General features: G+C 38.1%; 1 protein-coding gene across 1 annotated transcript in view; it reads right to left on the bottom strand.

Annotated features, from left to right (window-relative positions):
- The window catches only part of CAMKK1 (calcium/calmodulin dependent protein kinase kinase 1), a 1,557,316-nt gene that overhangs the window by 456,794 nt on the left and 1,087,970 nt on the right, over window positions 1-12,552 (bottom strand). The window contains exon 6 of the mRNA XM_044082102.1: window positions 2,100-2,151. Coding sequence (XP_043938037.1) covers window positions 2,100-2,151 — 52 coding nt within the window. The remainder of the gene's footprint in view (window positions 1-2,099; window positions 2,152-12,552) is intronic.

Raw genomic sequence — 12,552 nt, forward strand, 5'->3', positions numbered from 1 at the left:
ACTGTAAGCAAAAATATCTAGATACAGTAAGGGCCCAACAATGGATAGTTCTGGTGTTGAACAAAGCACAGAAGTGACAGCGAGGGACATCATGGTCTGAGCCTAAACAAGTAATGCAGTAAGAATGAAAGTCTCTGTGTGGTATTTGCTTTCCACAGGTGAGACAATTGTTAACTTTCTCTGACTTCAGTTAGTGTAAGAAAAAAGGATCCCCAATGGGGTACTTAGCTTTAGAAGACTTCAGCTTCAATTCGGTAAAAGAAACTCAGGTAGCAGCCAACCGGCAATCGTGCGAACTGCTTTGGGCTCCATGGCAAGAAAGACTGATGTAATGGTGTCAGCTGCCTTACTTTACACTACTGATGACCTGACATCAGTCCTGAAGTGACAGCAATCGACGCAGAAATACTAAGCCTCTGGTATTCGGGCCAGCCGAGGGCTACCCTGGCTGGGATAAGCCAAATGTGATGACTGCAACAGTGAAACAATAAGAACATCGATCGTTTAAGTGAAAACTTTCTTAGGGGAAAAAAATTAGTTACCCACCGACTGTAAGAAACAAAACAAAATGTAAAACTTGGCAAAGTGGAGGGCTTTGCCCCCACATCCCCCAATGTGCGGGCTGTGCTCCCCCATACCCTCCCGAACTAAATATACCAACTCCGAGATTGCACTACAGTGGGGAAAAAGGCAAATTCCTGATGATGGCCAACCACGTCTTTTCCCTGGGGAAAAAAATTTGCTTAAACGATTGCTTAATTGAGCTTTCACTTACGTCAGTTTGACAAATAGCGATTCGCTCAATTAAGGTTTCATTTAACTGATCTAGACCTGTCAGTCATACAGCATTTAATAATACAGTTGTTTGTCCATAACATTCTGCTAATGATGAACTATGCATCAGCAAATCATTTTACAAAGTTCCCACAAGTACCTGTTCTGAGTATTTCTCAGTTTTCCTTGTGAGGTGACGACTCATTGGAAAAATAATACAAAAATACTAAATCACTTTGCAAATATTTGACTTTGAGAAACAGATACTAATTCACACTGCAAAACAATGAATTTGCACTTAGTTAAAAGTGTAAATTGTGGTCTGACGGCATATTCTTTATTTGCTTCTACTTGATCGGTTGCTGTACTTTTTCAACAGCAGTTCTAACTGATTGATGTGACTTTGTTGCATGAGGCAACCAGGCTGAAAACTCCCAGTATAATTACAGTTCAACAATAAAGCTCTATATTATAAATTAAGAGATTAGAACAGTTTTGCCACTCCACGTCAGTGCACAGTAAAACTAACACCTTCACACAGACCTCATTCTTAGAAACAATGTGACCTGCCTGGCCTTAATCCTTCTAGGATAGTACATGCTAACATAAATGCTGTTGTTAAAGCCACGTGCTGAAACAAAGGGCTACTGCACACTGCTTCAAGTAATTACTCTCTGTCATCACAGTGTGGTGTGGTTAATTAACCACTGTACACTACCTGAAACGTTTATGATACTGTTCTAAATTAGTCAGTTGCTCTATGTCTCTGCTTGTCAGGAACTGTCTTTCAGTTTCATCTTTTAAAAAGAGTTAAGAAGTTTTATTCTAACGGAAGCATTATACATCACTGTGTAAACTCTCATCTTTAAACTGGTTACAAAAAACAAAAAAAAATTATAACTTCATGCAATAGCTGGACGGTATCTTTTTTTGTGCTGCCTTAAAGTAAACAGAAGCCATGACCCACACTTGCTAACAATGCATCATATCTATTATGGATGTCCTCTAAAATATGGCTAGTTCAGGAAGAGGACTAAAATCAGAACACTATTATTTCCAAATTGTGAACAATAATACATATAAAATAAGCAAAAAATTACTTCAAAATTACTGTAACCTCGTTACAGACTATTTCACTATGGAAACCTAGACATCGGTGTGCACCACTGCACCATTTGATTTGTGAAACGCTACTTTAAAAATAAGCAAAAGCTAACATATAACAGCTTGCCTAGAGATTGCTGTTATCCATATGCCATTTGAAATGCTAAAAAAATGCAAGATCGCTGCATTTCTAAGATAAGGTTCCAAGTTAAGGCACTTACGTGGAAATCCATATTGTTTCATTAACTTTTTCTTAGAAAGAACTTTCATGGCCTAAAGACAAATAAAAATAATAATTAGGGAGGTAGGAAATGCTTTTGTAAAGAAATGTCTGTGCAAACTTTATGTAAAAAATATCAATGACTTTACACATTTAATCACTGTATGCACAACAGACAAATTGTACTACTAATTTTATTTTTTCAGTGCAAAATTAAAGAAAAAAAAAGAGGTCTGAGCACACCTGGATTGAAGGGTTCAGTTAGCTTCAACATCTTCTGTGAAAATAACTAAAAGCCAATTTAAAGTCTAGCCCTAGTGAACTAGAACTTTAAAAAGGTATTTTGTGAAATTTTTTGGGGGGAGGCTGTTCAGTAAAATACTATATTCTCTGTCCTCCCAGTAACAGGCCTTACCCTACAGGCATTTTCCTTGAAGGCAAACTAGCCGAGACATCAGAGAATGAATAAATCTTCATTTTATTGGGTCACTGGTTTGTGATTTTATTCTTACTACACGCAGCTTACAGCAGCAAATGAATGACCCTTGCTTCAACTGAGATTTATATCAGACCTTTGGTTTGATTTTAGTCTGGCTCAGTGGAATACTTGCCTTCTACAATGTATTTTTACTACCAACCATAATCATACCTCTCAACCTGGAAACATCAAAAATCTGGACAAGGCCCATGAAAAATAGGTACAAATCTTTACACTGACTAACATAAAATGTGCATACACAATTACACAACCTCGCCCATGCCAATGAATTGTGGGATACCAACTTTCAAATGCAAACTGAAGAACAAAACCAAATTATAGTGCCAGAGTCCCCCTGCAGCCATTTCAATGTCCCATTACCTGGCTATTTCACCCCATTTTCCATAAACACTAATGTGTGCATACTGCTTTACTTCTACAATGATTATTTGGATTTTATTTTTTACATTTTATAGCACAAATACTAATAGATATCTGCTAAACAAAGCAATACTGTCTCACAATGAAAATAAACTTGGCATTAAAACTTCTCTGCCCTTGAAACTCACATTCATTGAAACAGCATTGAAACCCATACCACATTCAAAGAAAATGTATCTGGCCAGTGGATAGAGATAACCTTTGGGCTGTTGTCAAATCAGAGGCCCCTAGCACACAAAACAAGAAACATACATGTGTTCTTTGATACACCTTCCTGACTTTATTAAATTATACTCCTTGTATTAGAGTGCATTTTAAATTTACTGTTTAAACATTTTTCCAGTAGGCAATGAAACAAAATGCATGAACGAATAATGACAAAACTGCCCTATTCAGAACATTTCCATCATAAAAGTCTACTTCCACACACAATTGCATTTTAAATTTATTTGAACATTTTTCCAGTAGTCAATGAATCAAAATGCATGCACCATTAATGACAACACTGCCCTATTCAGAACATTTCCATGATAACAGTCTACTTCTACACACACACACACACACACACTAATGTATATATATATATATATATATATATATATATATATATATATATATATATATGTGTGTGTGTGTGTGTGTGTGTATATGTTCATATATTCAATCTTCTGGGCATCATACTAACATGATCAGAGTTTAAAACGGTTACCTATTGAGTTTCATCCTTGATTGAGGGAGTAAAAGAGATTTAGCAGTACTAATTTCAAAAAATATTTAGAGTGATATACAAAGCCAGAATACTGAATGTAACCTCTGCATTTAATTTTCACCTTTGTCACTTAACTTGTTTGTGGTTAATGGCTGCTTAAAGTTAGAAGTTTAAGCAAAAATAATAGTTGAAAATCTTGCCGACACCACTGTGCATATTCCCATTCTCCCAGGTGTGGATGTGTGAATGGCTTGTCCTTAGGGATGCAAGTGGCATCACTTGCAAGACAGAACTTTGTGTGCTCTTAGACGTTTTGGCATGCACAGATGGTTGTATTACTATGGATAAACATGTACAACTTTTTTTAGCAGATTTAAAGAAGATTCACTTTAAAATGACTGGGAAGTTGGTTGCAGACTTGGGAAGTAATTAAATAAACCTTGTCATCACAACAAAGAAAACATGCTGGAGGGATAGGTTCCGGACCCAGAGACTCCCCAGACTCTGGAATAGACTGCCCATACATGTCAAGCAGAGCGCCTCTTTGGCCCTCTTCAAAAGGAACCTTGATGATTGGATGGGAGAAAGGAAATTCACCCTGGGGATCATGTCAGTCACCCTGCTAGACAGGGGTGCAGGTAATTAAATAGTGTGGGAAGAAATAGCCAGGGAATTGTTATGGCTAGGTTTGTATAGGCCCTAGGGCCGATAGCCAAGTACCAACCTATGAACCTATGAACTTCCGGTATTTAATTAGTATTATCTGAGGTGCTACTTATATGAGGGATTAACTTTGTGGCTGCGGCTAATTGTTAAGTGGGAAAAGAATGCTGGGTTGCTTCTGTACTGTGAAAACATAATTTTTTGGAACAGGGGAAATAGGAGATATTTCACACTGCTTATTAAAGTTTCAAACTGTTGTTTGCTTATATTTGACCTGTTTTTCACCCCTGACACTTCTATAGTGAGCATTACAAGGCAAGAATCTGTTTCTGCTGATTATGAGGTACACAAAAAGAAGGCAGCCAATTCTGAACCACACAATAAGACTTGCACACTTATTTTGACAAAAATGTAGAATCCTGTCTTATACTGCAGAGTCACACACACACTTACTTAGGTACCTTAATGCGCCCAGACCAGCTCACTTGGAGTTCGTTCTGCTGACAGTTGGAAATCCGTCTGTTAATCCGTGGCATTCTGGCCAGGCTGGTAAGTCTTTTGTGCCATCTACTATGATTTTATCAGATGGACATGTGAATGTAAATGCAGTCGTATTGGGAAAAGGTGATGTACAGTCGAGCCATTCGTTTTCTCAATGGCTAGACCGCCCTTTCTCATTTTCTAACTGTGATTTAGGGCTCATGGAATCCACTACACCTATGGTGCCATTAGGTGAGAGACTGTCGGTATTTGATCAAAAATTATTTAAATTAAGGAAGCTTCAACTTGAAGTTGCATATTTCAAAGAGTGTGAACATGCCAAGGTTGTACCTAAGGGGTTGAGATCTTGGCAGTATCCGACAGGCTTGGTAGAGGGTTCTCAGTTTCACAAAGACTTGGTCGAGTTGTTCAATAAACATGGCTTTGAACTATTGAATATGATTTGTTCTCATTATAAAGCAGTTATAGATATTTTAATAAAGGACTTGAATGCATTGAATATATCTATCATTAATGACTTGGAATTCCCTAATTTTAAGTTCGACTATGAGCGGACATTTAAAAGTATAGATCAACATATGATCAAGATCAATATGTTAAAAACACAGAAATTGCATAGAGATATGAATGCATATAGAGAGGGGGTAGCGTACCCCAGACCACCCAAATCCCAAGGTAATTCACTGATCCCTGAGGTGTATACATCTGCTATTAAACCTCCGACTATTGATTGTGAAGGGGAGTCATGTATTAAAAAGAAACCTAAGATGACATCTCAAGCAGTGATGACTGAATCTTGGCCAGAAAGAAGAAATTCGGGGGATCAGCTTATTACAATCAGTACTGAGGAAGATGACACAATTTTTCAAGGGGCTGCCTCAGTCCAAGGGACATCGCCAGAGAAAAAACAATTGAAAAACAAAACACGCATGAAGAAGATTTAGATACCCCCATGGCTGGTATTGGTCAATTGGAAATATTATTTAATTCCAAAAAGGATTTTAAAATATATAATTTTTCTTCTTTCCGCTTTTCGATGGAATTAGTGGACTTGTTAGCCAAAGGCATGTCATTTGTTCCTAGTAAAATGCAGATTTGGCTGAATTGTTATTTGATTTAAAATTGTTTATTAGAAAATGTAATCTAAATTTGATGCTTGGGGATATAGGAGTTACTTTAACCCCTTTTCAATTATCTAGTACATTCAACCCCCCTATACATCCATCATTGGTTTTATTCGAGAGAATGTGCGAATTGGAAATTAGTCGCACTATGGAATTGAGGGCCACTACTAAGTATAACATCATGAGGAGTGAGTGGGAAGCTTTGAATTTGTTGAGAGGCTCCTCAGTCCGTGTGATGCAGCCGGATAAGGGGGGTGGTTTGGTAGTGATGGAGGAAGCAGACTATAACAGGAGAATGGAGACCATTTTGTCCTCGGATTCTTATGTAGATATGTCTTTGAATGAATTAAATGGACATTTGGCATGGGTCCATATGTATTTCGAAGACATGTTCATGAATGGGACCATAGATAAGACCATCTGTAATTATATAGTAATGTCAGCTCCTAGGATACCTGTGGTATTTGGCAACCCCAAGATTCACAAGGATGTTAATCATCCTCCAATGAGACAGTTGGTGAGTGCAAAAGGGAGTGTCACGTATGCAGCAGCTAAAGTGGTGGATACCATATTAAAAAATATGTAAAACTTGAACAACATATTTCTAAGGACTCATGGTCGTTCTTGACAAGGGTGAATGCTTTAAGTCTAAAACCAGAAGATGTTTTTCTTACTATAGATATGGTCGATTTGTATTCCTCAATACCCCAGGATATAGCAGTGGAATGGGTAGAGGAAAGATTATTAGCTAGAGGTGCCCCCATGGATGAGATATTGATGGTGAGAGAACTGTTGGACATAATTCTCACTTGTAATTGCGTGTCTTTCAATCAGAAATATTACCATCAGATAAAAGGTGTTCCAATGGGGTCACCATGTGGGGGGAGTGTAGCTAATTTGGTTTTAGCATCACGGGAAAGCAATTTTGTGTTCAATCATCCATTTATATCAGAGAAGGTACATCTGTACACGAGGTTTTTGGATGATATTTTCATTATTATGGAAGGGAATAGAGAGGCAGCTGAGGGCTTGGTCAATGATTTCAGCATTTCAACTGAATTTTTGCGGTTTACTTGGGATTATCAGAAAGAGAGGGTCACTTATTTGGATGTTGATTTAAATAAATCATCCGAAAACGGATATTTAGTGGCCAAGATATACCGTAAACCTACGTGGTCTAACAGTTACCTACAATTTGAGAGTAATCATCCTTACCACCAAAAACATGCCATCGTGAAAGGACAATTGGTCCGGGCAGCCAGGATGGTCACTAGGTTTGCAGATTTTTTATTGGAAATGGACAAAATTCATGAATTGTTTCCCAATAGAGGTTATCCGACCCACATGTTAGTAGAATTAATGAATGAAGTAAAATACAAGAGGAGATCCGGGTTTTATAAACCCCTTTTGGGGATGCATACTGGGGGATTAAATGCATTAAATGAACCAGCTAACAATTGTCGGCCCGTTGATCATTCCATGAGGTTTGTAATGACCTATAGTATGGATGCTATTAGTATCAGTACTTCCATCAAAAGGTTTTGGGCTATTGCCACTAGTGAGTTTGATGGGTTACAACAATTGGGACAGAAGGTAAAATTTACCTATAGAAAGGGACCTGGTTTAAAAAATATCTTAGAAAGCCAACTAGGAGTAACCAACACAAGAGCCGGAATGTTTACATGTAATTCTTGTAGACATTGTAGATTTGTTAAAACAGGGCTTCATTTTTATATACGAAATAAAACTTATTCAGTTAAAGGAAGGTATAATTGCAGAAGTTCGCATGTTATATACGTAGCAGCATGCACTTCCTGTCCTAGTTTCTATGTGGGAAAAACGGACAGGAAATTATGCCAACGCATGTATGAACATTCTTATGCTATTAGGAAGAATAAGGAAGAGAATGCCCTAGCAAAACACATTCAGGAGTTCCCTGATCATGGGTTTAATTTTATGGCAATTGACCATATAAATCCCAAATATGGGAGGGGAATGGATTCACTTTTGTTGGAAAGGAAGGAACTATTATGGCAGCTAAGGCTTAGGGCTTTTGCCCCCCCAGGTCTCAATGGCATGCTGTCAATAGCTTGCATTTTAAAGCTGAAGAGCCTGGAGAGGTAGTTTCTTTGGCTGCCAAAGTTCCACCGGTTAATTACAAGTGTTTTTTTTGCAAGCCCTATTTTTTGTAGCTATATAATTTTAAATAATTTTAGATATTATCGTATTATCATCAGTATTATTAATTGATTTGGTGAAGGCATGTTAGGTTGAGACAGTGACTTTTGAGTCGCAAGTGTAATGTATGTGATAAATTTCATAAATATAAAATTTTATATGTTTTTTCATATGTTTTTTTATATGTTTTTTAATATAAATGTATTTAATGTAGTTCATTCTACATTTAAAATCAGTCGATTGAATGGTAAAATATCATCATCAATAATTTAGTTCATATTGGCAATAAATATTATTAAGCAGGTATAAGCCATATGATTTGTAGAGACATTGTATCTCTTTAATGGTAAAGTAAAGGAAGTGATGTCATGAATGAAGGTTTTTTAAAAGTTAATGTCATCAGTTTGAATTTGTTGTTTTATGTTAATCATTTCTGAGGAAGTTGGTCTTGGGACTGACGAAAAGCTATAATTTGAAGGCTTAAATAAACTGGTGGATGTTTAAAAAGATTTTCGTCGGATCTTTATTGGATTTCTAACCATCTGTGGATTATTTCTAGTCGGTAGTGTTGCTGCATCAGTCGCGCATTTCTGTGGATCCCATTTGGCGGTTTCCAGGCTGTTTGGTCCTTGTGTGGTACAGGAGTTTGTTTGTTCTTTCATTTTTTAGAATCCGTGGCATTCTGCTAACAGTTTGAAATCCATCTGTTAATTCGTGGCAGTCCTCCCAGTGTTTGAATTCAGTATTAAATCCGTTGGATGGCATGCAGTCTGAAAATCCTATTAAATCCATCACCTGCATTCACTCTGCAGTCTGAAAATCCACCGGACGGCAATGGCAGTCCAGTCCTGAGGACCTCCCAGTATTCAAACAGACGAGTGAGCACATCCGAGCTAATTCCGACAAGCTGACATCATCGCGCACGTGATGATATCAGCTCCAAAAAGCGTGAAATCTAAAAATTAGATAGAAAAAATTGGAAATGAAGGGGTGCCACTCGGGAATCATGGCACCCCATTATTGGGACCCCAAAACTCGGTAAAAACTGAGTAACTCGGGATGGTTGGGAGGTATGACCATAATCTATAGTTTATTACATATGCCTTTTCTTTCTCTGAGTCCCAAATCCACAACAATCCACTTCATAAGTTAAAACTCCTAGATGCTAAATTTATCTATCACTGTTTATATAGGAAATCACTGTTGGTGCAATTCCTAAGTGTATGCAGGCAGTGATTCCTTTATTTTGGAAGATTTCCCCCTTTGTCTTGTTTGGGCAACTATGGATTTGGTAGAAATAAGTTTGGTGCCTGTGAAAAGTTTGCCTTCCATGGGGGGAGGGACTGCAGGGGGACTTGCTTTTAATTTTCTTAGGTGGTTGAATCCCAAGTAGTTTAAGTTAATGAGCTGAGTCCTTGGCAAATCAAACAATAGCAATTCAAAGGGAAATAATTACAAAATGTGAGCAGTCATGTTAAATTACTACAACTTAGGTCATTCCCTTAGATTAAAGCCAAATCTGTAATCACTGGAATCTCACTCTTCATATTTAGTTACATTGCAGTCTGTATAATTCAGCAGTGGTGGTGCGGTAGCGTTGCCGCCTCACAGTAAGACGCTGTCCGGTTCGATTCTCAGCTAGAGTGTCTTCTGCGGGGAGATATGCGTGAATGGGCGTACCTTCGTTGAAGGTTGTGTGTCAGGGCTGGTAACTCAGCACGTAAAAATCAACTACCAATCATTAGCGGACCGGAGTTCCGCTGTGGCGACCCCTAACCGGGAAAAGCTGAAAGACACAAACAAACAGTCTGTATAATTCAGGAACTGGATTCATATAGGCAGGAGCACTGTTGCCTGCATGCACCCTGAAGGCTTGCAGTTATACAAACTGTTTGCATCTCTAGTGTGTTAGTTGGGAACTGCAGATAACTGAGTGGTGTGAGGGAGAGGGAGAGAGAGAGACAGAGAGAGACAGTGAGTGTGTGTATGCATGCGTGTGTGTGTGTGTGTGTGTGTGTGTGTGTGTGTGTGTGTGTGTGTGTGTGTGTGTGTGTGTGTGTGTGTGTGTGTGTGTGTGTGTGTGTGTGTGTGTGTGTGTGTGTGTGTGTGTGTGTGTGTGTGTGCATGTCTGTGTTTATCTGCTGATCAGTTTATCATTAATTTAAGTGTGTTATTTACAACTGAACTTCATTAAAGCAAAATGTTAAGTGCGACAAAGATGACTGACTTCTGAAGAGATAAAACAAGAAGTAAAATTGCAGTATAAGAACAGTTACCAACAAATAATAAACACATAAAAAGCTAGAGCACACCAGAAATGGCAGGAATGTCACCATACAAGAGAACGTAAGTTACTGTTGAAGATGTTACTTGCAACAATGATTAGAGATGCAGCATATGAAACATAAAGCAAGTAGAAATAACTAAAAAAAAACTTGGAAGTAGTGTAGTATCGAGCACATTTTATCTGTCAGGATGCCTTTGGAAGCATCCTGAACCAAGTGACTACAGGGTACCTGGCATTCCTATCAAATATCCCTCATTTTGCAGAACATCCTTAATTTTGATTCATGTCAGGTCAAAAATCTGTCCTTCATTCACTTTTTGATTTTCCGGTAAATTCCTGGGTATTACAGTAGATAACACTAGATATTAGGTTTTCCTTTTTATGCTTTTCATTGCTCAGAAAATGCATGTTGATTCAAAACCTGCCTTTCCGTTAACTTTTTAAGTGATTACAATAATATTTAAAATTGCTCCTGATTTTGGATGCTTGTTCCTCCATTATTTATGGCTCAGAATTCTTGAGCAATGAAGCTGAGAGGTAAGGTACCTGATAAGACAAAGCCAAAAAAAAAAAAAGGCACTACCACTGAGAATGTCCTACTATTTACATTACCGAAAACCGTAGGAATGCAGGGTTGTTGTTTTTCTTTCGACTTTTCCTGGTTTGGGGTTGCCACAGCGGAACTCCAGTCCACTAATGATTGGCAGTCGATATTTACAGTGCCGAGGTGCCAGCCCGATTCCCAAACTTTAATGAAGGCACGCCCATTCACGAATGTCTTTCGAACACCACTCGACTACAGGGAGGACATGCAGACTCCAACAGAAGGCGCTCCAGCCGAGAATCGAAAGGGAGAACCTCTTGTCGTGAGGCGACAACGCTACCGCTGCACCACCACGGCTTAGTATATCACCTTTTCACTTTTCTTCACTATGAATGTAGTGAAAAAGTATGCAGATACATTTTCTGTAAAGAAATGTATATAACAGCTACCTAGTGCAAAGTGCAAAATCACTTCTTTGAGCAGCACACAGCCAATGTTTTTTTTTTTTTTTTTTTTGAAAGATAAGACGGCAGACTTTCTGTACAGCTTCTGAAAGACAGAAAGAACTAAGAACATTATATAATATGAGATGCAAACAATAACCATTTGACATAATGGGACCTGCATAACTTGTATATTCCAATTTTGAGATGTCCTTTTCTCAATGGTACGGTGACCTTGAAGTTGGTAAATATATGTTCAGGGGCGTGCAGGGGGACTTGCCTCCCTGCAAAAAACAACTTTAAAGGAGAAGTGCTTTTCTCCTGCTGTTTCATTCTTTGTTTGGTCTGTCAGCACTCAGCATCACAAATGCCAACTTTTCAATAGGGAGCCATTGCAAACAGAGCATACTGTGTTGTACTGGGTGCAAAGGATCTAAAGTACAGTTGTCAAAGTATAACATAAGCCCTTTATGATTGCTGCTGTGGTCACTTAAGTCGCATTGCACTTTGAAACAATTATTCTGATTGCTATTTTGAAAACGGAATCTCAGAATGTTAAGTTATCTTAGTATATAATATTTTTATACTTTGTACTTTTATTCCTACAATCAAGGTAATCACAAAAACAACCCTAAGGAATTCTAGTCCTTTGTAACATCACTACTCAACCCAGGAAATAAAAATAATCCCAATCCATACCCCAATATACCACCTCTTCATACAGCTACCAAATTCAACACATACTTTATATATTCCATATCCAACCTAAAAATAAAATATCCCCAGTACTAACCTACACCCCCCACACACACAACCAACCCCTCATTCATAACCAAAAACCAAACCATCCCCAGCTTACGTTTCATCCCATCCCTTTATCTCAAATAAAAAAAACACTACAAAAACTGAAAGCTTGCTCAACCTCAGCAGACAACCTCCCACCAGAAAGCCTAAAGCTTGCTGCAGAGGCAATAGCATTCCCTGTTAGCATCTTAATTAACAGATCCATAGCTGAATCACATGTCCCTAACCTATGGAAAAGATCACACATTATCCCTTTACATAAGGGAGGCAACTCCACAGACA

Source organism: Protopterus annectens, chromosome 9.part0 (genome assembly GCF_019279795.1).
Source record: "Protopterus annectens isolate FY-2018-M chromosome 9.part0, PAN1.0, whole genome shotgun sequence".
Taxonomy (NCBI): domain Eukaryota; kingdom Metazoa; phylum Chordata; order Ceratodontiformes; family Protopteridae; genus Protopterus; species Protopterus annectens.